Source organism: Copidosoma floridanum, unplaced genomic scaffold (assembly GCF_036245765.1).
Source record: "Copidosoma floridanum isolate Cflo_tuat_1 unplaced genomic scaffold, Cflo_Japanese_pri ptg000019l, whole genome shotgun sequence".
Lineage (NCBI taxonomy): Eukaryota > Metazoa > Arthropoda > Insecta > Hymenoptera > Encyrtidae > Copidosoma > Copidosoma floridanum.
Genome location: NW_028321896.1, coordinates 17,567,537 through 17,594,943, shown reverse-complemented (window position 1 = coordinate 17,594,943; position 27,407 = coordinate 17,567,537). Strand labels below are relative to the sequence as shown.

The window sequence follows — 27,407 nt, the reverse complement described above, 5'->3', positions numbered from 1 at the left end:
ATAGAGATTTACTTTCTCTGTTCCTTTTCTATTCACGGAGAAAAAAGTTTAGATTTGATGGTAATTTTATAGCATCATTCATTTCTTTCGATTCGCGAATATAGAGATTCAAAGTTTTCGATTTTGTAACAACTCAAGCGTAAATTAACAATTTTTTTTTTTAAACCGACTCAAGGGTGTCTCGAGATATAAAATTTAACTTAATTCAAAGAGATAAGATTACATTTCGTTGGAAATACTAGTATAATTAATTGTTTTTTAAATAATCTTGTGAATCAAAGGGAAAGCCTCAAGTAGACACAGGAATCGAGTCGTGACCTATGATTCCCACATCCGGTAGCACAAGGCAAAAAGCATAGTTTTTCAGATTCCACCTGTTTTTATGCCCTCATTTGTGTAACAGCACGACAGCATCAGCTCTCTCTAATCCCTCGAACGACCAATGACTCCCACGAGGAGCTTGCACCGCGCAAACACTCACAGCCTGGCGTATTTCCTCGTATTACCCATCACTTAAACCGTATGTCCAAGGATCACTTTACAAAAGAAAAGAATCATTGGAACTGCCGTCTTAAAAAAAAGCGCTAATCTATGAAAATTGTGGCAATTTGTCCCAGCGTCCGCGGGTATAAACAATGGCCGCGAGACTATCGGGAAATTTAATCGCGGCAGCCTTAATTCGCGCCGTAATCTCTGGTAATCGCGCCCCCCTTTTTCCTTCCTCGGCTGCAAATAGCGTGTGCTCTTAAGCTCGACTTTATAACGCCGGGCACGCAACTTTCGCCGGCCAAGTGGCCTTTCGCTTCGCCCGATCGCGTGAGGGGATACTTATTGCAGCGAACTTTTAAAAACGTAAAAAAAAAGAACCTTCACTCCCCCATTTTTTATGAACCATCATCCACTTGAGACACTTTTATTGTACACTTGTATAGTAAAACAAAAAACAAAAAAAAATCCAATTACATCGTAAAAAGTTTTGTGTATTCTCGTTGTTTATAATTATTCATCACACATCTAGAGCATGCAAAGTTCTTTACCACTTGCTGAGGTAGAAATAGCTAAGAATTGCCCGCGAGCAGAACTATACGCATGAATTAACCAATCAACACAACTTGGTATTTCGTACCTTATAGTTTTAGTTTTCTTCAGCGCACACATCTCTTCCAACCATGAAAAAAAAAAAAAAAAACTCCAAGCCCGTAAAATTACAATCGCAGAAGGACATCCAACATAAGTACCTCGCGGATCTGCTGCTCCGAGCGAGAGTTGGCGAGAAAAAAACGAGTGGTGATGGATTCTCCCCCGATTTCACCCCTCCTCCCACATCGATTATGTATTAAAAAAAAAAAAAAAGGTCCATGTACCGTGCGCTTGACCTCCCATTGTTCCACCCCCTTTCGCGCACTATAATTTTATCAACAATTAATCATCGCTTTCTACTTTCATTTATCGAGACCAAGTACATATACATATACAATATGTACCTGCAGTGTAACTCCATTTTACGTTCACGGCTAATGGCTGTTAATGGAAGCCCCCGAGTTGTGTACCAAAACGGTATACACACGCACGCGTATAACTTTCCGCCAATCAGACTTCACTTGCACTGGTCCGTCCATCAGTGGTGCCTAAACGCACTTGTGTGTATACACACGTACGTATATACCCGTGCGCATTTAATCATACCAGAGAGAGTGACTAATCAGCCCTAGCAGTTGTACAGTACTTTGGCCGCCCCTTGTCGAGGAATTCGTCGGGGATGATGTACAACCCAAGCACCTGCACGCCCACACACACGATAAAATGCTCACAAGTGTATTTGCCTACACGTATATTATATATTATAGATTGTGTTTGTGGTCATATGTGCGGCAGAATACCTTTCCCATGTAAAGTACAATATGATGTGGCCATTCGTGGGTATGTGTACGCAGCTGATGGGATATTGATGTCGTTCGCCGGTTTATCAGAGCGGAAAGACCATCAAAGTGTATATACATGTGGTTATATGGGTCGTACACCCTTGACATCGTACCTAATCATCGAAAAAAAAAAAAAAAAAAATAAGAAGAAAAATTACTCATCAACCGGATGACGCGTGTTTGTGAAATTAACGATTGGGTATACGCGCTGGCTGTTTGCCGAACAAATAAATGTCATTAATTTATCCCCCCCCCCAACCCCTCTGATAATAGGACATTATCGAGCTCCATACCCGAGCATTGGACGAAATTCAATACGCTTCGAGGGGGAGGGGGATCAAAGGCAAAACACGCGGATTATTGAAAATTTCCGCTCGACCGGGCAATCGCCGTTCATTACCCAAATATATATGTATATGTACGTGTATGTACACTTGCGCATCGCCACTTTTTGCCCGGATCCACGGGGACAATTTTCGACGCCCCGATTACCCGCGCTATCGTCGTTATCACCCCCCCGCGGATAATTCGATCTCACGCTACACGCGTATGGAGCGAGCAGGGAAATTTATTAGCCTCCCCAGAGGAAAGGGGACGATTTTTCGCCAGAGTTATAAAAGAGTAGCTCAAAAAAAAAAAGTGTAAACTAGGACAAGCCGAGCGTGCATGTGAAACAAAGAAGAAAAAAAAAAAAAAAAAAACGAGAGCAACGCGACAACTCGAGGGGCGCTCGCGGTGGGACGCCGCAAATATATTATACCCGCGCGTGCTCACAATCGTTGGGTGTATACACACGGCACCCGCGAGAATTTAAATATTTCGGTCAAGATGTGTGCGTGTGCGCGACCATTACAAGCTCGCAGTGATCGCGCGTACGGGAAATATGGGGGCAGGGGACGGCCAAAACGATACTTGCCCACACGCAGCGTTTCATCCCCCTCCTCCCCCAAAGGTGATTTTTTCGCGCATGCTCGCCTGCACGGGACATTTGTACATTATTCTTGTTGCTACTCTCGCGTGGACCGATTCATTTTATCTTTTCTTTTTTCCTATATCGTCGGGTTATTATTTGTAATGCAGATGCAGAGTTTCTTCTTTCAATGGGAAAACGCTATCGAGGAATCGTATACATTGACTAACCGCACAGAGAGCAACAATATTGTTCGCTCAATGAACATTTTGGAAGAAAAAAATATTTATGTGTATACGACTCGATAAGCTTCCCATACACTCGATTGCAAAACCGGTATAGGTCGGAATCTATCTGCTGCACGTACACAGAGAGCGTATTACACCTAGAAATGATGCGCCCCTAGGCAATCCTTCATCCAACATCCAGCAAGCCCAAGATACGTGTACGATCTTTTCACGCATAACCGGCCCATCATGTAGGATGGGAGCCGGAAAATCCTCCCCCCACAGGCTTGCACTCATTTTTCGGGCTCTCATACGTACGCGCCCAAACCCGCGGGGGAGTTTGTATGTGTATATAATACCATATCGACTCGGCTGCGCCGTAAAAAAGCCCGTCCAATTTCTCATTCTTTCTTCTCCTGGTGCTCGATGGGCCGTGAGAGGGAAGTGCAGCGGTTTACTATCTATCCCTTTCTCTGATGCTCGGCGATGAAGGATATGCACCGTACACGTATATATATATATATGAGCTCTTTGTGCCCCGGTATTGCGTATATACATGTACCTATACGCCGAAAACATCTGGATCGCGGGAGATACTTTATGGTTGCTCGGTCGAAAAGGATACTGCCAGCCAGCTAAACCGATGCGACCGAACGTTCGGGAACCATAAATATAGTTGTGCCGATATTTGTTGTCTTGGATAAATAAATCAACAAACAAATTTAAAGCTTTTAGGCTAAACAGAAATATTTATGTTTTTTGCTCGCAGGTCCTCCTCTTTCCCGACGAAGGCTGGGCGAGGAGCGCGAGCAGTTCCTACTGGACGTTGACGCCCTTCTGGTGGAGCCGGAGCCGCTGCAAAGTCGTCGAGGTCGCGGGCACGAGGAGGTAAACCGCAGAATTTTTCATTTTTCTTTTTTTTTTTTTTTTTATCCCTCTTCACTTTACACACCCGCACGCGTTAGCTGATATCACACGTATCCATCTTTGAGAAAGCACACACGGCAATTACAGGCAGCATCTGGCTCGGGAGGCAAACTTATTCGCGAGCCACCAAAGGGATGGAGGGCTCGGCTCGTTGCACCCGGGCACACGCGGAGAGAGAATCGAGTCACCTACGCGGAATATTCGGGCCCGGAAACGCAGCGGAATGTGCAGCATCCATTCCCCCCCCTCTCTCTCTCTCTTTCTTGCCTTCCCAACTCTACATCTCTCTCCTCCTCTTGGCATGATACACCGAATCGCAACCAAAGTCCCACGTATAAGATCCTACGGGCTCTCTCTCTCTCTCTCTATGACTTTACGTGCAAGTATAGGTGCACGGCATACGGTTCTCTCTCTCTCTCTCTCTCTGCTGTTGCACACACAGGGCGAGGGGGAATAATGTACCGTGGCTGCAAAACTAATGGGGTCAGACGTGGAAATGCCTGAGCAGCGTCGGTTGGGTTGTTAGGTGCGTTGTTGTTGTTGTACCAGGCAAGTAAGAAGCTCCTGCCTGCGGTGCAAGCCAACGCACACACATACACACACGTGGCACATTAGCATAGTACAGCTTGCAATCCAAAGTGCTGTATATACACGAGATTAGGTTATACCTTTTTGTTCTGTGTTTAAAAAATATCAGTAGTTTTTCACTAAATTAAATACTTATACCCATACCTTCGCGGAATCTCTTCCAAAGCATCATCGTCATCGTAGACGGCTGTTACGTGATATTGGGTGTACGTGTCAAAGGAAACGACGAGTAGAGAGAAACACCTCCTCTTTGGAGCAAAGACAGCCTTTCAAAGGAAGTTGTATCTGCCGACGACGCCGCGAGGGCTTTTACCCCGTTGGGCGCTGCCGCGAGAATAGTTTGCTCGGTAGGGCTGATTGAGATCGACTCACGTGCGCGGTTCTCGAGTATACTGCGTAGGTGAATAGTAATGAAATCTAATGCCATCGAGAATCGAACGAAAATTGTATCCACTCCGTTTCAATGGAACAGAACTATTTTTGCTCGCTCGGCAACATTTTTCCATCAAGGGTGAAAGGGGGTGGGTGAAGAAACACGTATACATATATACCTTCACCCAAGCGTCGGAGGGTGTTATATGTATATACATACCCCCGTTTCTTGCCAATTTCGTCGGCATTTCGTCGAATCAGCGGCGCCGGGTTGTCGCTAGAATTCCCGTACACATGGACCCAGAGTAAAAGAGTAATCATGTATAGTAGGGAGAAATTACCCTCCACGTACATCCGTATGTACGAGCACCCACGTATACGTACACACATCGGGAGGGGAAAACGATAAGAAATTTCAAGCATCAGCTTGCTTACGCTACATTCTCGAGCAGCTCTTCCCCCCGTCCGTCCGTCTTCCTGCCACGAATGACCCTGTGTACCTATATGTGGTATACATTCAAAGGACGGTGTACATATGGAGTCTGGCCGCGGGGTGCGCGGGGGTGGGGGCTCGAGTGTTTACCAAAGCCATCTGTATCTGTGTGCACCACTCCCTCGGCTATTCCCTTTTCTTTTCCCTCTTGCGTGTATACATACCTCTTGGGTGTACTTCATACACTCGTACTGGTCGGTCCAAAGGAATTTGCAGAGACGCGCTCCTACCCCTATGTGTATATTTGACTATCTCCCCCCCCCCCACCCCTCTCTTGGACTTCTCCGTTTCTTCTTCATTTCGTGCGGGTAGTTGCTCTTGTGTGTGCATTTTCCCCGCGGGAGTGTATTCCGTTTAATTCTTTCGCTACGCTGTGTGTAAATGTACACGGTTTGGTTGGCCCGAGAACGATCAATGAGAATCCTGCCGCTCGAGTGTTTACTGCTTTTGCGTCGATGTAACCAGCGAGGGGTGACTTATTTTTGGTCTTACTTTTTTCACTTGGCTTCAAACGAGTGCAGATAATGTGTTTTCAATTTTTTTCGCCGCTGGCAAAATCCTCACCAGTCCCGTTAAATTGGTATCCCCATCGCGATATCGCGCGAGTGTCGTTTAATTAAAAATATTTTTCTACGTCGCGAGTTATGTGCGACGAATGAAAACTTTTGCCCTCCTGTCACGGGGGGGTGTTTTTTTTTCCTATTGTGTTTGTCAAAACTTCACCACCGCAGTGGCTAAAAAAGTCCCAGATTCTAACTAGGGGAAAAAAATAAAAGAGCCGAGCAATTAAAAAGTTCGAGGAAACGAGCGGTGCAGATCGGACGTTGGAAGCGAGGGAAGCGGAAGTTTTCGGAAAAATGTTTTCACGTACAAGAGCCTCGTGGTTTGAAAAACAAAAACCAAAACGCAGAAACGCAAGAGCCACCCTGTCGCAGCCGCGTCTAATTAAAAGGTCCTCTTTCGTTTTTTTTTTTCCCCAACCCGGAAAAGAAGAAACACGAGATACACATCCTACCACCGCGCAACCTTCTCCTTTAGGGGACAAAAAAAAAAAGAAAATCAACGCTCGGCACCCTACATACACCTGCTCCCTTCCCGTGCAAGATGATTAATTTTTACACGAGCCCTCTGTACAGCGTCGTCGGGCAGCTGTTTAAAAACATATCCCCGAAAGCACGGGACATTAAACCGCGCATCTCGGCTCGTATAATAAAAAGATAAAGAGAGCATACGTCGTGCAGGAGGGGGGGGGGGTAATTTTACCGAGCGTATAATGCACGGCGACGCCACTCCGTTTGAAATTTTAATGAAAGGCCACGGCTCCGCAACTCCATTATGTACCTCGACGGTACCAGATTAACCGAGCACTTCCGAAAAAAATTCCAAAAGAGCCCTAAACTCAAAAGGTATACCATCGCGACAGGGGTATTCCGTTATTAATCCGCAACAGGTAAGCTGAGGGCTCCATGGTACATACGCTCGTCGTCGCAGCGAAACGAAATCAGTCAGCCCTGCGGGGGTGGGGAACGATCGAAGGAAACACGACCTCGAGCTTTTGTCCACGAGGCCATTAGTCCGATTGGTCGGGCGGAAAAAAAAGCTCCGACGACGGCAAAGGGAACCTGTCTCCCCGTGTACCTTTGATTTTTCCCAACTACAGCGGAGACAGGCAGACGGAGATTGAGGGCCTGGTGGAATTTAAATCGTCCTCCCCCGCAAGGCTCCCCGGCGGATGCAAGTGTCGCGAGGGGCCAAGTTTTAACGAGCGCCACTAGCTCATCTGGGACGGCCGCTCGTATAGGTAAAGGAGCTCGTTATACCTACCATCGCCTTGGCCTTTGCCACCGTAAAATTCCCACCCTTCGGAAGAGGAATCGAATCGATCCATACGTCCTCTCTCGCTCGCTGATGGCTTTGTTCTTCTTGTCGTCCTCACCGAACTTTTGCCCTTTGAAACGCGAAGCGTCAAATGTCCTTTGAAAAAGCTCCCCGAACCTTGTCGCTCTCTGGCGCATGGGAAACAAAAAAAAAAAAAAAAAAAAAAAAGGCAAGATTTTGCGCGTAAGCAAAAGACGACCGCGCTCAAGGCTAATGGTTCGAAAACTGCGCTATTACGCGAAGTAGCTGTACAACACCCCCTTCCTTTGTTGGTACTCATATACCTGCCATCACTATGCTCTCGACGCACAATGCTGTAGGCTACGTACAGACGTATGCGCCAGCGGCCGGATGCTCTCGAGCTTGATGGAGCACTTAGCCGGCTGAAATAATTCCCGCGGATAATTTCGCGCTCCTACCCTCACCCGGAATTCCTTCGCCATGTATAGCCAACCCCGAGTAAGAGTCCCCCCTTGTCTCTCTCTCTGTGCGTGTACCTACTCTCCAGCTTCCATTGTGCAGTTGTCTAAATATTAGGGCTATTTGCTCGAGGGACAGGGAGAAACGAGGTTGGCTGCCAAAGACCGGAGGGGGGGGATGATTATACATGTATTATCATGCCGTAACGCAATGTGGGGTAAATATATGGCGTGTGCACGCAGATGTTTCTGGGGAAAATGAATTAGCGACAGAAAAACAAAAAACAAAAAAAGGAAAAAACATATGTGACTGAAGACCACCGGGTCTGTTTGTTTGTCCTGTTGCAGGTACAGCACGCAAGCGAAAATGGTCGACAACGGCAACGGTGCGCTCTACATCATCGGCTCCTTCAAACGAATGACCATTGACGCCGACTTCAAAGTAACTATATGCATACGTATATAATAAACACTCCTCCCCCTCCTGAAACTACCTTTGGCCACGACATCCCCCTCCTCACCCCCCCCCCCGTGATAACGAGCGTATACAAGCTCGCGAGGAAGCATACCTATTGTGTGCAGGTTCAAGTGTGTGCAAAGCACGCGATCGTCGCGTGTCACCAGAGACGTCGTCACCGCTCCAGGGGGTAGGAGAGGATCGTTAGTGTATTGTGTACGCGTCGTCGCGCGTATCTGGTGTCTGCCTGTAACCTCCGCATGTGCCGTCTATAGGGTATATACGTGCAGGGCTTCCTCCTCGAAATCGTTGTACAGCGTCGAGACGGTGTTCCTTACACGCGTCGCGTATACCACTGGATTTTCAAGCGCGTAGAATGGTTTCGTTGCCCCTGCGAGCCAACCAATCCTCCTCCTTGAGCTTAGCTGCACCGGTGACGCGTTAATATAGGATTTATTCTTTTTTTTTTTTTTCCATCGGTCGCTTCGGTCTAATAGATCGGGCGTGGCTCGCAAGCCTGCAGGGGTTTCTTCCATTATGCGCTCGTTGCCACCACCTGTATGTACTCCATATATTATACTTGCGGCTCGTCATGCACTGCGAATGAGCGAATAAGTACCTGCTTCCGGGAGAGCGTCTTTGGGTGTTTGTTACATGTATGCTCTTTTGAGAGTAATGATAATCTCTCGTTAGGATTGCTTCCATATAGTTTAGTCGTGAATTAACAAAGTCCCAGGGGTACGGTATAAATGTCGGTGGGGTAGGTCGTAGCTTCTCGTACAACTCGCGCGAAACTTTAAGCCCATCGTCTATCCTCGTGTGTATGGATTCGGCTCCCGATTAATTATCGGCTAATCCGGCAAAAGCCTCCTCTGGCTCTATACCGGAGGTATAATAATCTACGCTTCTCGTTTTATCAATTATCGGGCGAGCTTACCGGATCGGGCGATTAACTTTTCAGCGCTTGAGAATACCTCGGTGGGAAATCGTAGGGTAACAAAGGAGATGTCCCCCGTCCGGTGTGTCGGTGATTGATGCGTGCACCCGCACCGTTAATGCATCCGTATATTAAATCTTGACGTCCGTAACGAGGAGCCAACTTTTTTCTTTACCCAATTCCGAAGTTAGAACGGCGAGAGCTTTCTGATTTCCGAGTCCAATTTGTACGTTTCCTTCGTTCCCAGCTTTTTCGTCGCGCTTGCATCCTCCTTTTTTTTTTTTTGCAAGCTCTGTTCCTGTCCGCGTCAGCGAGGACTAGCTTGTACGCGGTGTCTTTTTTTTCTTCTTCTGCCTTTTCCGTTTCGCGAGAGCAACGACTGCACTTTTTCACACGGCGTGTCCATGGCTGTAAATTTTTTGCATATTCGACGAGAGCCCGGGGTATCAGTGTCACGTACTCTCTGCCCCTTTTCTTGTTACCTTCCATATATTTATTTTCTCGTTCGTGCACTGGCATGGAATATAAAAAAAAGGAAAAGATGCCAGAGTCGTTTTAAGTTTCCCGCACCTGCATCCTAATAGCTTAAAACTTTGTTAATAACTTTGTGCAAGAAAACGAAGGAAATTATTATTATTATTTTTTTTTTTTATCAAAGATTGGTATTTATGTTTTAGTTTATTCCACAAAGTAATTGTACATAAATCTTAAGTACCAATAGTACGTAAATTTTTTAATGTCATGATCATGATTATATATTTTCAGCTTCCAAGTTGGCCAAACAATTTTGCGTGAAACTGAGCAACTGTTTTTTACCATAAAAATACCAAAAACTATGAATTTTCGTTAAAAAAATAAAAGTAAATTAATTATTTGGTGTTTATTGTATTGTTACATTTAGCTACCACTTTCGTAATATTTATTTTTTCATTTAAAATCACAATCTTATCATTGAAAAACCCCAAGTTTAACTACACATTTTTTTTTTAATTTAAAATTCTTACAAAATTATTGCCAACCCTGTGGCGTTTGAAAACCCCTCGTTGTTTTGTACCTCTGTTTCATGGCGTCCAGCTGTACCTGACGTCCAACGTGTCGTCGAGCGACTACAACATGGGCTACAGTATGACCGGCACGTTAGAGCGCGGCTGCAAAAAGACCAATACCTTCCAGGTGACGCATTTCGCGGTCATACGCAGGCGAGACTACGAGAAGGCCTACGAGGACCGGAATCTCACCTAGTGCCCGTCCACGCCCCCGCAGTCCGAGTGCGGGGACTACGAACAATACACGTAGTCGTAAGGGTGCCTCGACCACACTATGTACACGTACTCTTTTTTACCATTGGTTTTTTTTTTATCATCCGAAAAAAAAAAAAAAAAAAAATGAAGCGCGTACAGATGCAAATAACGTGAGAGAAACAAAAAAAGAAATTCAAAGTGAGGATTGTGTAACACCTCGAGCTACGCCCCAAAGGAGAAAACTAGTTCAGCGAAAGGAAAAATGGGGGTGGGACGGCTTCGAACTTATTTACGATCTCGCGCGGAGTTTTGAAAAGTGGAACAGCCCAGCTGACCCGATCTACTTCCCTAGCTCTTAACAATCATCCATTTTCGTGTTTATTATATTTTCAAGAAAAAAAAAAGGGATTATGGCTTTTCCTCCTTGATGCGCGTTCGGGAGATTTTTTGCTGTTCTCAAACTGAGACCGAATCCGGATGATTCTGCTATGGGTCGACAAGAATTTTTATTCCCGCATTAAGAGAGACAATTTACACAGAGTTATTTTGACAATAGATTTGAGATTCCCAAACTGTATATTCATGTGTCGTCTTATCCGTGTAAAATGTCGAGAGAAAAATGTTTATGCGTAACTGGGGTTGAACTATTTTTATTAAAAAAGTAAAAAATATCTATGAAAACATGTACTTGTGCCCAGGAATACGTGGGAGAAGGAAACTGCAAATGTACCAGAGGGTGAGTTTAAATTTCATTTGTGTGTGTGTTTGTCGCACCTAAAAAGCGGAGGCACCCCGTGACAGAGCAAAACGTCCATAATAGTGTTAATAGGTATAATAATATATCTCGTGAGTATATATAGAGCGAAAGGAGCCACTGCCGTTAGAGTTGAGTGAAATTGCGAAGAATCAAAATATTTATTGGATTATACGAAAAAAATCAACACAAATTGATGACTTTCAAAAAAATTATTTTCCAAATTTTTATCAGCATATTTTTCATATGTTTTTCTCTCACTTTTAAGTATCGAAAACGTATTGTGGCTTAGTACCTCGTCGCAAAAAATTTCACGGTATACTTTAAATCGGCTCTCCAAAACCAAAGTATTAGCACGTAAGTTTTCTGACCGGATTTCATTCCTAACACAGTGAGTTTGAAATACTCGCGATGGCTTTAATTGTCGACGCTTCAAAAAAACTTTGAAATATAAATTTACACTATAAAATTATTTGTTATAATACAAGTGACTAAAAAAAGGGAGGAATAGAATATGATGCTCGAAACAAAGAAAATTCACGTGCGTCGTAATGATCATCGTAAACTCACAGACGAGATATATGCATTATTGTATGATAAACTGTGTAAGGCATCGTAATAGTGGCATGACGCATTATAATAATATATTTATTCTATACATAAATGAATATGGATATAATAGCGTAACGTAAATGTACCGAGAGTGTATAGATTATAAAAAGTGCGAAGGAGAAAATTTTGCTCTAAAATCATTGTACATTGTATAGAGAGCAGTGATGCGCAATATGCACACGAGCGTGTGGCGATATTTATTTTTGCTATCGAAGTAGTGATGAAAGAATGTCGACGTCGAATGTTTTACGTGTTGTACGATATATTACGTATTGCATATTTAACTCTCGATATTCATCCTAGGTTTGCGTCTACCTTTACGAAAACCGCCTCCGAATGTGTACGTTAAAGCGACGATTTTTTATTTTCCCGAGTTGTCATGTGCATTTATTTTAACGGCGGTACACGTGCAATACTAATTTTAACGACCCGATCGTTCAAGTTTGTTTGTTTGTCTCATTATACTATGTAAATATTTTATTGCACACACGTGGCGATGCATACACAATTTTACTTTTTTTTTTCTCGGAGTATCCGACTGAGGCTTTAATGTATGCAATTAAAAATATGCGTTGAATTTGTTGTATTTTATCTCTTGTTCACAATCATGATTAATAATTTTTTTATTTTTTCGCAATCTTATTATTTAATAATCTCGCCAACAATTTTAATGATTTAAAAAATGGAATAATTCTATGCGTATTTTCAAGGGTTCGGACAAAAGAAAAGTTCATCTCCCGCAAAATCAAATGTCGAAGGTTGTGAAAGTTAACGAGGTTCGAGATACATAATCAAAAGACCGAAAAACACAAAGTCCGGCATTGCACTGTTTCACCGAGTTGAAAATAAACAAACAACAAAGTCGCGCTGCTTTTTTTCCGCTTCGATGTACATCGGTGATGATATTGTTCTAGTTGTTACTGCCAAATATCAAGAAAATACCAAGTCGTCCTCGACGAGGCGCTGGTCCTATAAAGTATCGAAACTCGACAGATGAAAATAAAAAAAAATATATATATGGAGAGCAAACTCGTGTTAAAAGTAAAAGGGAGACAAGTGAGTAAAAATAAAACTACATGGGTGTGCGGGTGCGTGTATCTGTATAAGTACTATATAAACGAAAGTTGGACTCGATCTATTTTTTGTGCGAGTGAGGCGGTGGCACGTAATACAGGGTTTAATCGAATTCTTCGTTCCAAAAATCAGCGAGTCGCCAAGAGTTCGGTTCCTATAGTCTGCCGTTGATTACTTACCTATCGTTGATTTTTAGATTACGAAGAATCGGAAAATAGAAAAAAGAGGCAGAGAAAAAAGTATTTTATTCTTCATAGACAGCCGATGCGCATAGGTGTTTAGGAAATCTTTCATACTCTTCTAACCTAATCGAACAATTAATATGTAGAGTATATAATAAACGTAGATGATGCTTTTTCACGTAGTCATGAATATATCTGTAGAGGAATCAAAGACTTTTGGTTTATTCGACTGATTTGGCAGCGTTGACGTAGGTAAATTGCTGTAGGGACTATTATTGACAAACTAGTCTTGTATTGATTTTTGCATGAAGTTATGAACTCTTAGTAGTACACTTCAAGACTGCTAAACCATGTTTCAACTTCAACGAAATGAGATATCTTATATACCTACTCTGTAGAGCAGGACAGAGTTTCTTATACTCGTAAAACTTAACAATATCGGTTGAGAAACGTCTATTTTTAATTACATGACCTTGTTTAGTTTTATTCTTTATTATTATACACCATCCAGGTGGTTCATTATGTACGGATTAATTGCTTGCATATATCATTAAAATGATAATAAGTTGAACTTCAAGTTGATTAGTCTCTTCAGTTTACTAAACCAATTTATTTTAAGTACAATGCTATAATTCTAATGGTTTGTAAACAATTATCGAGACATTATCATATCATCCAGGTGGCTTATTAGTAAACATACGGATTAATTTCTTGCACATCACCATAACAATTATGATAAGTTGAACTTCAAGTTGGTCAGTCTCTTCACAACAATCCTCTGTTAGAACATTTAAATTGATCCGATATTCATCCGTTTCTCAAACCAAACCCTTTACTATATCTAACGAGCTTTCTCCACGTGGCAGATGCCTTTTGAAATCTCTCACTGTAGCTTTTATCCACAATCTATACTATTACTAACCTCCAAAATTCTTCAATGTAGTCGCTGTTGAAGCTTAAAATAAATAACTCTCGCGTCTTTTTAGAAAAACAAGCATACGGTACACACGAGATTAAAAGTAAAATAGTTAGAAAGTAATAGAGAGTATGGCGTAGTAGGCGTCCGACTGTATAGCTTTTAGCGACCTAGGATGATCTAAGTGAAGTGTATAACGTCCGATATCACGGTCCCTCCTGACTACATAGCCGTAGCTTATAGACCCAACGATGCACGCTTTCTTCGAGACAACACGTCAAAATACAAAACAGTGAAAAAATAAATGAATAAAAAAAAAAAAAAAAAGATATAACACACTTAAACACACGCAAGTCACTATCTTCGTCGGCTGCACGCGGGTCTCTAGTTTTTTTCTTACGTACTTACTGTATAAAAAAAAGGAAGTTTTGTCGCCAAGCGCGCGCCCGTCCGTTCTCTCCGTCCCCCCTAAAAATGGAATTTAACCAACTGCAGATTATTTTATTCCGACAAAAGTTGGGCGAACAACGAAATGCACTTTGACTCGGACTTACAATAATATATAGGCGTACGAGCCGAGAAAACAATAAAGAAGTCTCGTGGACCGTGTGTACACACGGAGAAGAGGTTCGCCCATGTATGGGTATGTAGGGAGTACATTTGACATTTCCAACCCTCGTCTGGCTAACGGAAGGTTTCCACGTAACGCAGACTTGGAATAATAAAAGGGACGTTCCCGATCGATCATACGCTCTTTTTTTCCTACAATCGATCTGTTTCTTTCTTTTTTTCACCAGGACGGGGTATTTGTGTCTTCCCGTCTGCGTTTTGTTTCTTGGAGAGGAAAGAGGGACGGACGGTCGTGTCTTTGGCGGCGTAGATCGTAGGTGTAGACATTGTAGAACCGTAGAATCGATGTCGTTTGTCCTCGAGAGCCGCAACGCGTGTCTGGGTTTTTCATCCCTTTTTCCAAGGGAATCTGTCCATCCGGACCGCACGCGGTCGATGAAATTTTATTGCTTTCTTGAATACTTTGACAGAGAAGTTGTCCTATACGAATCCAATCAAGTAAAACTTGTTCGTATTTACGGACTAATTCAGATGTTTACTTTTCGTCCCCATCAAAACGAGCCATCGGCGCGTGAAGGGCACGTAGGGTTTCCCGGTGCTTCCAACTAGTTCGGAAAGGTTATTTTTTCGTCGGGGAATCCCCGTTTAACTTCGCGGTGGGCATTAGAGCGGCTCTTCTCTCGAGGACGTAAATAGTAAATACTTAGTCACTGTGGGAACAGATAACTATTTTTCACTCGAATTTCGGCAACTGTATCCATGAGATAACGAAAATCTATTTTAGAATAATATTGTATAAAGGAAATCGAGTAATTTTAGGTTTTCTCTTATTCAAGGTTGGAAATATTTAAACAAAATTTCAATTTAATCACTCAAGCTACTTGTGAATTATTTGTCAAAATTTCCAATTATTACTAAAAACGATATGGATCGGAAATCATATTTTAATTCTTGATTGAATGAGTCATGCATAATAAAATCGAAGGTAATGGTTTTATGGTTCAAGCCCGTTTGTGATAAAAACAAATTAATAAAAAATTAATGCTTCGTTCAATCAATAGTATAAATTTTTTTCACAAAACTTTGATATAAATTGTTACTACATAATTGTTTATAATAACGTTTATTATTTCAAACGTTATAAATCCATAAATTTAACAAAGTTTCACTTTAAAATAAAAATTGTTCTGTTAATAGTATTTAGTAAATTATGTTCCAATTGAAAATCGGAACCTTAATATTTGGTTAATTTATTGTTAGTTTCTTTAAATACTATCCAACCTTGAACTTTTCCAAGCGTCCGTAAAAGTCGATGTCTAGTTTACATGAATAGAGTTTCAAAAGATCGTAAACACTAATGACGTAATAGTATACGTAAATAAAATTATTTCTAAGGTAATGAAGTTTTTAATGTATATTGAATAGGTATATAGATAGTTGTAGGATCAAAAAGAAAACTCAAGCGAAACTCTGGTTATCATATTGTCAAATATAATAAAGTATCAACAATAAATCGGTTCTTTGAATAATATAATAAATGTGTGTTACAGAAAAAAAAAAATAAAAAATACGAACGAAAATTTCGTATTCAAAGCTATGGCTGTGATCCTCTACTAATCAGTACGATTCGTATTGTATTCGACACTACGCGTATCTCATATAATACATGTATAGTAATAATATTAATAATAACAATAATAATAATAATAATACTAATAATAATATAAACGTTTGTACGTAAACGTAATTAAGCACATCACTAAGCGATAATATTTCAATATGACGATGTATACAATTAATCGATTGAGCGATAAATACAAGTTAATCACGAGTGCGCATCCGCGCATTTATAGCCGGGCTGGTTACTCCAATTTATTAATTAAACATAACTGCTGAATCGATACTAATTTTCCATCGGCAAAACAAAGAGTCGCTTCTTCTTCATCTTCTTTTCGCGCAACACGCGCTCCCTTTGGGTGGAATGAAAAAGTAATTTATGGAGCAATTAACCTCCGCGTAATATAATTTCGCGAACGAACGAGGGGAAAAGAACAAAAAAAAAAAAAAAAAAAAAAAATTACAAAAGAAGTTAATACTCGGAGATAACGATGTGTTTCGGGAAAAATTTTCTCGTTAAGGGGGCGCGATACGTGTTTCAACAACAAGAGAGCAACGAAGCCCCATTGTTTTGCTCGCGTGTTTTTTTTTGTTTTCTTTTTTTTTCCATCTTTCATTTCCCGCGCGTCCGTTCGTATTATGCACCTGCGACCTTCCCCGCCCTTCCTCCAGCGATAAACCGATACTCTCGTGCCAAATATTTTCAAGGATACGTGTGTACAGTTCGTATGTGCGCAACGAATGCATATTGCGAGAAAACTCTTTCTCCCTCTTCGTTTTAACACGTGTGTATGTATATTGTATATGCACGTATAGAGGAGCATAAAACGCCGTAAGCCGTTTGTTACGTTGTACAGGAAAAGAGGGAAAGGAAAATGGGCGAGGGTGAGTAAAAAACTACTTTAACTTTATCCGTACTCGCGAGTGTCCACGCGATAGTCGATACAATATTTACACTTATTCTTTTTGGGTATACGTAACACATACCCATATTTGTACATTTGCTCTGCTATTGTGATAATTTATCGAGACATGGCTTTCCTCAGTTTTTTTTTTTTTTTGTAAGTTAAGAGAATATTGTAACAATTATAAAGAGATGTATGTATATGAAGTAAATTTTAAGACAAAACGCTGATGGTGTCGTTTATAATCAAAGCTGTAAATACTCGTCAAGTATACATGTATTATGTGTTTGTAAGAATAAGAACAATAACGTTGCTTCGCCAGTGCGTACACGAGAAAAACCAAGTAGGTCAGTTGAATTTGTTGTGAAACGAGTCACACGTCTCGCTCGAGGACAGTATAAAACCAAAGGGCGTTATTGTATGTACGTACGATGGGGCGATAAAGTCGTTGGGGGGGGGGGGTTGTCCGAAAGTAAAAATAACAGGTCGGAGGGGAGGAAAGAAAACTTCGGAGTGTTTCGTCACCCCCACTTTCCTCGGCGTATCGGCAAGTCCATTCCCTCCTAATTTCCATTCTCCCTTTGTGTGCCCGTGTACAAACACCCCACACCCCGCGCCCTCCAATCGATCAATCTCCGTTTTGATTTTCTACTTCCCTTCGCTTACGATCCGAGACGGAAAAAAAATGGAGAGCGAAAGAATCGAGGAAGAGGCAAAAAGTTTTTTCCTTTTCGGGCACCTTATCGTCGTTCGTGACACTTAGGAGGGGGTGAGAGAAAAAGAGCCGATGCTTATCGGCCGGATGGCACGGTAAATATATATATACGTACGCGATGACGGTGAGGCAGTGCGGTGCCGAAGAAAAATGGTCAAAGACAGAGAGAAGCGGAGTGAAAGTGAGGTATCGACTATATTACACGGGTGAGTGAAAAAAAAAAAAAAAAAAAAAAAAAAAAAATGAGCGAAGGGGGTGGCGATAATGGGAAAACAAGCGAGAGAAAGCTTCGATGTATTTTCACTACACAGTCCTATACTTATACAGTCAATTCATTTTTGTATTCGAAGAAGGAAAGAAAGATAAAGACAACAATTATTAATCCGTGTATTATTATTATCTATTGTCATAAATCATGCCAAAAATAAATGTTACATTTACGCAGTGGCAAACGTTTTTTCATTCATTCACTGCGTCGAAAGATTACTCAACCCTTACCTATCATCCCCGTAAAAAAAAAATCCACATTAACCATTACGGAACAACAGGTAAGTCACAAAACCACCGATATTATCGAGTCGGCTAATGCAGAAATGGCGTTGCCCCTACAGCTCGGATACTCATCCCTACGCTGTACCACGTGCCTCTCATCAACTTTAGCATTAGCCATATAGCGTGTAAGTACCGCGGTTAGGCACTTCCCATGTCCCCTGGCCGCGCCAAGTTTTATCGCACATCCCCCGCGAACGATTTCCCCTTTCCCTCCGAAAGCTCTTCACAACATCTTTGCTAAGTCCGCGGTTGCATTTGCTATCGTCAAAGCTGCGAGAAGTAAGCGAGCGAGGGAAGAGGGGGTGGGGGGCGCGGTGAGCCAAAACTTCCCCAATTGTCGCGAAAGTTGGCGAGAGAGCTGCAGGCTCATTTCGCTTTCCTCGCGCATGTACACACAGGAAACCAAGAGGGAGGGGGCGGAGAATCCAGGATGCCATCGTCTTCGCACCCCCCTCTTTCGAGCCCGAGAAATTCGTTTAACGCCCCGGCGCGTAGAGAGAAAGCGGAGTCTTTGGCACTGGCACCACCTACGGCTTCTTTGATGGGCAAACGCAGGGACGTGCTCTGGAGGCCCCTGCTCTCTCCTGTTGTCGAGACCTCCTCCTTCAAGAGTTAACAGCGAGGAGGAGGGTGTGCAGAGCGAGAGGCTTGGCTTGGAAATTATAACTTTCTCGAGCTCCCGCAAAGTTGGGTGTCTTTGCTGCTGCTTCTACCGAGCATCGATGCAACGCGCGTCCACGAGGTAATGTACGTGGGCAGGGTGGCTTTGGGACCGTCTGTTTACGTTCCCAGTTGTGGGGGTTTTTTCCCATTTTCTTTGCCAAGAGCCCGTTATTGGTAATTGCGTTGGTGACCTATATTATCTTATTTCACCTTTTCGAAAACCCACGACAAAACTTGTAATTCAACGCGTATTACTCAAAGCTTCATGCATAACACCGACAATCCGCCAAAACACGCCACCAATGGCGCACTTCGCGGTCCGCAAAATTGACCCGTACACACGCGGTATATGTGACGTACAAGCCCGAACCCAACTACGTCACTAGCAGCTGCTGCACCTGCACCGCCAATATAGCTGCGCTGTTGCGTTTCTCATTAGCATCCGTAAACATTCGACTATGTAGGTATACGTATACGCGCGGTAGTGGCGCAGCGCCCGGGAAATGAAGCCGAGCAACGAAGTGCTCGGTTCGATGAGCTGCTTTTGAATTCGACTCGCTCGGTTATTCCGGTGTGCCGACCGGAAATTTATGGCGACTGTGGTCGGCTGTTTTACACCTGTCACTGTTTCATCGCTCTCGTCTAACTGCATGGGTATATATACCTTCGAGGGACCATTTTTTTTCTCTCCTATTCTGACGACCCGAAAAGCATCCTTCACAATCATTTGGGATACCGAGTGGAGGATAGAGAAGAAAGTGGTCAGAGAGAGACTTCCGCTTCTGTAATTGGTGCCAATCGGACTTTCCGATCCCGAAAGAGGAAAATACTCGAGAGCCGTGGTTGATATTTGAGCACAGAACAAGCCGTAAAACTCGGGTGATCATCGCTCGTGGCTCTAATTGAATGACGCGGGTACACCCCTCGGCGTCGCCTTGTAACGCGCTCGTCTACCCTTTGATGCAAACTGGGGTCCCTTTCAAATCTCATTGGGACACAAACTCGAAACGATAATAGCCGAAATTACGCTTAAAGTTCGCGCCTCCCTTTTCTCGATCCAAAGCGACGTGTACCCGCAGTCCTCGGGCGCGAATCGTCGATCTAAAGCGCGCTCGGTACTACTGTATAGCCGGAGAACATTAATCTGAGCCCGCGGGCGCGAGAGGGGCTTAGAGAATCTCGAAATTTACATACAACCAACCTTCCACCCCTTTTGGATGGGCGATGAATTTCGGCGGGAATGTACTTTGCATGTAAAGCTTGGCTCACACGTTTCTGTTTCGCTGTGCCGAATCTATTCTACCCCCCTCCTCCCTGGTCTCTCATGCCGTTTACACATTATTTATGGGGGAGGCCACTGCAAGGGTGTATAGTTTTGATCACGAATGCGAATCTGTTTTTTTTTTATTACATGTTACATTGGAAAAATGAGGGTTGCAGTTTTGAGGTGGAGAAATATGCCAAAGCAGGTGTCTCAACCTCAACTAGTTGGTGATTAGTTATACAAGAGACAGATGAAGAAAAAAAGTGCGATGCATGTAGCCTTAACCGTCTGGTTCTTTTGGGATAGATGAGGGTTTGGAAGCTGAAATGTTATCAGAAGAAAGTAAAGTAGCAACGAATTATTTTGACAAATGAATTAATGCAATCGTTCTTCTTCGTAAAAGTATAGAAAAAAAAAAAAAAAAAAAAATTTAGTACAAACAACAGATTTTTTCTCGTGCCCCGTTGAGTTTGATAAACTCGTATCGGAACACATCTCGTTAACTACAAACACATGCCACCGATGTCCGGCGACAATAAAGCCCCGGCACGCTTCGATAAAGCCGCACGGCTGCGTGTGAATTTAAATCCCGACAAGATAAATTTTTCGGTCCCCGTGAAAAAGAGTCAGTGCACGGCTCTCTGGCGCGTTAACAGAAAAAGAAAAGAAAGATCACAACGATCGTATATATATACCGAAAGGAGGAAGAAAGGGAGCAGCTGCGCCACCAACGATACGATTCGGCGCGTGATTAATGAAACGCGAGATCCTTTCGTTTTCATCCTTCAACCGGACCGTACGTTTTTTTTTTTTTATTTATTTTTTTTTATTTGTGCATCATTTCCCTGCTTTCATATCTTACCGGGTGGTATATCTTGTCGAGCCCGACAATGTTTTCCCCCCTTCTCTGATAAACGAGTCTTTGCCTCATTTTTTATACCCCCTTGCCTCGCTCGTGCATTATTTCGTTTCGTGGTATGAGCACCTCCTGCGTTACGTGAGTGGGAGATACGATCACGTAACGTAACGCGGGGAGGCTAGCCTGGGTTATAATTATCACGAGGGGGGGGAAGGTGCACAATGCCGAGTAGGGAGTACAACTCTCCGATAAGCGTTCACATGAGGTGCTACCTATCTCGCGTGCGTGAGTCTCAAGGTGATCGATCGGATTTTGGGTTGTCAAGATTGACCTAATGAATCGTGCCATAAGTGCGCCCTTTTAATTATATCCTTTAGTATATTATCATTGTTTACGTTTTTCGTAGAGTTGTGTTTTCAACTAGCAAGATTTCTGTGTGTGTGTTTTTTTTCATCTTCACTCTTTTTTATGCATTTATTTGTAAGTCAATGACTGTAATTTAATGCAAAGAGCGGATTTAAGGCATAAGGAGAAGCCCGTCACTTTGCCTAGCGGTTAACGTTTTCAAATGGAACAATTATGTAAAGGCAGTACTTTTACAACGCTTTATTAATAAAAAACGATACTGTATTCGATATTGGCTGTGGTAAAGGCGGTGATCTACCGAAATTCAAGAAATACCAGATTTCTATGTACTATGACATTGTATGAGTCCAAGAAACGTGAGAAACAGATTGGAATATCTGCTTCGTTCGTACATTCTGATGCTTTCCAGAAAGAACTTGATTTTGAAATAACGTTTAATGTTGTTGTGTCAAACTTCTCATTTCACAACGTGTTTGGAAATGACTCAACAATCAAAACTGCTGTCAACAACGTTTCGAAACATCTCGTTCCAGGAGGCTTCTTTCTTGTGACAGTTCCGAGTGCTTCGACAATAATGACATACAAAAAAGACGGCAAGTTAAAAAACAAGCTATTTGAAACATCGTTTGTGGAAAAATATTCAAACGGTTATATTTTTAAAATAATAGATACCATGGAGCTTGGGTGCATTGAATATTTTATTGATAAGAAGAAGCTTGTCGAAACACTCGAAGCCAACAAGATGGAGCTCGTGTACACCCAAAATTTCTTTGATTTTATTATCAGTAGAGCTTCACTAGACCAAACTTGTGAAGCTTGAGCAAATGACTGCTGCTGAAGAGGAAAACAGTAGCGTTACACGAAATTATTGTAGCAAAAAATTTTGTTTGAGATTACTTTGTCAAAGACAACCAAAATTTGTTTTGACCACAAACGGAGTATGGATAACAATTGCATGTAAGCTTCGTGGAGAAATTAGACTTTTAGCGTTTTGCAGTTTTGACGATGGTAATTTTTTTCAATTTCATGAAACTTTACTGCTTCTGAATCATCGAGTTTTGTTGTAAAAATGAAGCTACGTGTACAATTTTAAAGATATTTTCAATACATTATTCTCCTAAATGGGTTGAGTGGTAGAGTCACGTATTCGACTCACCATTTACGTACTTACAAGGATCAAAACACGAAATGTTGATGCTGTGTCACATGTGAGGAAATTAAATACGGACTTTGAACTCCATTCTTAATGATACAAAATAAATATTGGAGTAAGTAACTGTTATCTTTGTGGTGTAATCATAATATTTGTTTCCTTTTTTATATTGGCCCCAAAAGTACATCTTACGTAAGGAACAGATTCATATCTGTCTATCTGTATTTATCCATCTAAATCGTGCACAGCGAGCATGTCTCGTTCGCGAGACACATCAATTAAATCGAATTATCAGCTCCAGCTACGTGTCTCTTGTATTTCATTACTCGCGTCGAGGATTTTTTTTCTTTCCCTTCTCATCGACAAGTCCATTAGTTCCTTTTAACAGCGCTTATATAGTTCGCAGCTCCCAATCTCTGCACAAATGAACCCACCGTTCATTACCTATTCAATCGTAATCTCGGACTTTCGACTAATAACAATAAACGACGTCCGCCACTCGAACGAGCGCTCTCACCAATTTCTCCTACAACCTGTAACGTAATAATCCTATTTTACCACCATTACCATAGTGAATAATAAAACAACCCTCGGAAAAAAATGGAGAGAGGGTGAGGAATCAAGATCGTCGTAATGACAACAGCAACAGTAGCAATCACGACTATAATATATGATGGTAAAAATCGTCCCATACTCGCTGATTTAATAGCCGCTAGCCCATGCATGTATAATGCGTTAGTACACGTACTCAGCTCAGGGTGTAATTATCACGGCCCGGCTATCTGATTAACGTGCCGTCTCTGCGCGTTCGAAGCACCGCCATGGAGGTCTGGCGCGTATATCTCTCGGAATAATTCAATCCCAATAGCCGGCTAATTTAATTGCCCCGAAATAATATCGGCCTTCCCTCGCTGCGTCCGCCACTCGAATTTTAAGCGGTGCCACGGATGCGTATAGGTATATACATACAGGTGCAGCGCGGCAGGGAGCCAAAGGCCTCCCCCCGCCCGAAATTCTCTCCTGCATTAGGCTTATCAGCGCTATCGTTCCCTCGGGCCGGTGTTTCGAGAGAATCTTTGCCCAGACCGAGCTGTACTGTATATACATTCAAAAGAGAACGCGTAGAGGAAGTAAACGGAAAAGTCAAGCGGGGAAAGTTTGTCAGTGATGTTAATTTTGAGTTTTCTCGTGCTCTTCGGTACGTTTGCCTCTGACTTTTTTTGTAAGTTGACGATTTTGAGGGTGTCAACCATGAACTTCCGGAAACTTACACCGTTTCCTTCTGTATTTCGTAAAATTTAATGGGCGTTTACAGGTGACCAACTCATTTATAATACGGGGAATAGTGGCCCGGTCGTCGTTTTTTAATAGAGCTTTTTATTTTTCGTATTGTTCCTAACAATATCTTATGCCTTTCACTCGCAAGTACTTTCTAACGCGATTGACAAAGTGCGTTATTGTGTTGGTTTTGAGCACAGTTGTAAAAGTTTATTCCATACTTCGTACCAGAGTTGAACGGTACTTGCGATTACCGCTCTTGGCCAAAAATTCATTCACGATCGGTATCATTTGTGCGATCAAAATATCATGGTTTCCAAAGTCACTTTTGCTATATAATTACCCTGGTAGAAAATTACTACATAAACTGGCCAGAAACTCGTCAAGGTATACGAGTAAATGGGCTTATAACAGGTTGACGAGTTTTTGCCGAGTTTACGTAGTAACGTTTCTATTAGGGTACCGATTTATTATTTAAATAATTGAAAAACTATGCAAAATAACGGCTTTTATGCAAAAAGTGACGTAATAGAGCCCTTCCTACATGACGCTGGCAGTACTTCACGAGAAAAGAGATGTTGATGGCAGTCTTAGAAATTCCTGCAACTGTAGCGTCAATTTCTTGTTTAGCACAATCCTCTGTCATAAGTTTGCTCAATCAGTGATTTTTAATAATGCTTCCATTTAAGGCGTCATCACCTCTGAAGTACAAGGACGTTTGTATTTGTTCACGTGTCATGGTCAGTTGACCGCTGAGCGGCGTGTTATCTAGGGGTTTGACACCACCAGTCTTGTTACCTTTCAGCCGCATTTTTTGGCACTTCTAGTAAGATACTTATATATTGGGAAGTAAAATTGCAACCCATACATCTAAATACTTTCTCATTCGCCAACGCAGATGGAAAAAATTTCTTTTAAAATATTTTCCTTGGAAAATACAGATGAAAATCATTACTATTGGAAGTATAAGTGATAAGACAACACTCATCATAATTAGCTTATGCTCTGGCTCTTTGGATGTGGCTGATGATGGACCACCATTAGACAACCTAAGATTACCAATACTGTGACTACTTGATGATGAGGAGGCCGATATCGCAAGTAGTGGTGCTTTTGACGTGCCAGAGACTTTACGTTTAGGTTAACGTGGTACCAGTGTGAGTGAAGTTGTAAGTATCCGTAATTTTGTTATTTCATCAGATGGCTTGGCAACATCTGGAAGTTATGCGTTTATCATAGCAATATTTGAATTTTATATCATAATATAATTCATGATTAGAATTGTCCTTGTCAGTGTTTCTTACCCATTATCAATGTCTCAGCTTTTTTGTGAAATTCACTCGTCAAATTTGTTGGTTCATTTTGACTCATCCAATAATAAAGTAACATAAAGTTACATTTATGTACCTACGATAGAACGTTTGATGCGGACTATTAATAGCACTGTTTCATACAAAACTTTCGGGTAAACACAATTGTGCAAAAGTCATACTTCAACTATTGTAGACTGAGCAGCTTTTTTAACTTCGATGCAACGGGGCTGGATCATTAGGCGTATCCGTCAGCGCAATCAGTCGAAACTGTGGTTGGCTTGCAGAGAAAGCACCAGTATACATTCGATGCAATTCAGGCATAAGACACCCCTGATGTCGGTTTCTCCTCCTTTTGCTGTTTCCTCCCTCAATTGCGTTTCCGGAGGGAAAGCGCTCGTGGCAAGACGACGATCGATTGGGGCTCAGTCTCTTCCTCTCCCTAGGTTGTTCCTTCGTTTGCTCGATGATAATATGTCAAAGGCCGTGGCTTTGATCTGATATTACACGCAATTGTACATGCAAGGTACACTGAGGTATTTACATTTGTCCTTTTAGATTCTCTGTTCCCCGGAAAAGCGTAACGAGGTGCCCAATTTGAGGTGTGCCTTTTGCGTCTGGGTGACTGCAAATGATGCTCTATTCGGAGAAATTTATGGTTATGGGTTTGAGTAAAATGTGACGATCCATGGAAGCAATATTTCATGACAGTGAAATTCAATAAAACTCAAAGACCTGTGCAGATCTGTGAGCAAATAAATTTCAAGTGTGCATTATCTCCGAATCATTGGGCTAGGGATACGACTCTCAAATAGCTCGTCAAAAAATTCGCTCTTGGGAAAGTCGAGAGTTTTTAGTGAAGCTGTGTAAGTATGTTGGACGAACAGTATCACCTTAGCTCTGGCTTTGCGAATATTTACTTCAGCATCGGCTTGTATGAACTGAGGTGACACCTAGAGCGTTACTCGACATAACCATGTGGATATTTTTCATTTCCGCATTCAATGAAATAGATGATAGTGATTTGTTCTTTTTGAGGATAAAATTTGTTAGCGATCGATGATTGAGTATCAATGTTAATTAAAATACGGGAAATTGGAATCGATGCGTTGACGCGTAACGGGTTTACACGCGTGATGTATTTACGCGTGTTCCTGTCAATGTTTGCATCTCGATAATTACATTAATCAACTAATGGAATGAGTGATTTGGTATAGGAGTACCCACTCTAGAAATTCCAAAAATTAAATTTCTCAAATCAAGTTGAAAGTCATGTAACTAGACAATGTGGAGAACACATTATGCTGAAAAGTAAATAGAAACTAAATACAGTAAAAAACTTATGCTGCAATGGATTACAAAAGTCAAACAAATTTTATTTCAACGTTTTAACATAATTTAGCCATTTTATTAAGTACAAACTGACAATACACTTGAATGTGTTTTTTCATAATAATTTTATCTGATTATTTTACTAATAGTTACTATTATTATTCTTGTTGTTGTAGTTAGTAAAATTTCCATTGATTCAAAGGAATCCATCACAAGTGTCTAATCCAGTGGTTTAAGTAAAAGAACTCGGACTTTATTCAAGGCAAGCAAGCACGGACGCCTTAATTGATTAGCAGCTTAGCAGTGCCAGCCATAGACGCTCGCAGATTCCGTTTCGATTTCCGTTTCGATTTAGATTGACGATCCAACCGAGTAAAAGAGAGAAACCCATGGCAGGGAGGGGGTCGTCCTCTTGGATACCTGATAATCTTGTCGGATGTTCACGCTTTGGCGATAAGCCCGTGGGAATACCACTAGCAGAAGAGGAAAGAAAAGGAAAAGGGGGGGGGACTCTTAAAAAGGGCGCGTCGTATTTTCTCCCCTCTGTTGGCTCGACGGAGCCACTGATGGATTGCCCCGGAACACTATGCCACTCTCGAGACGTAAGCATTATGCCCCGTTTTGTGTCCCGAAGAGTTAACGTACGTGTACGTTGTACGTTCCCGGCGAGCTTTCACAGCGATGACAGTCCAATGTCGGTGCTGTCGATTTGACGGCTGATTATTCATTCGGCTGATGAATGAACTTTTTGAAAGCACAGGTTGCTGGTACATTCAGGGATTCCGGGGAACGAAATTGATTTAAAAATAGATTTCAATAGCGAGACCGATTCGATAAACAGATAAATAATGCACCTAATTTCGAGAACCCGCTATAATTATCGTGCGATCCCCCCTTTATACATTACCTCCCAC

At 42.1% G+C, this 27,407-nt stretch overlaps 1 protein-coding gene across 1 annotated transcript in view; it reads left to right on the top strand.

Moving 5' to 3' along the window:
* Window positions 1-10,439, top strand: part of LOC106638354 (uncharacterized) — a 39,043-nt gene extending 28,604 nt beyond the window's left edge. The window contains exons 3-5 of the mRNA XM_014351472.3: window positions 3,829-3,947; window positions 8,085-8,178; window positions 10,205-10,439. Of these exons, the coding sequence (XP_014206958.1) occupies window positions 3,829-3,947; window positions 8,085-8,178; window positions 10,205-10,372 (381 nt within the window). The 3' untranslated portion in view covers window positions 10,373-10,439. The remainder of the gene's footprint in view (window positions 1-3,828; window positions 3,948-8,084; window positions 8,179-10,204) is intronic.
* The last annotated feature ends 16,968 nt before the right edge of the window (window positions 10,440-27,407 follow it).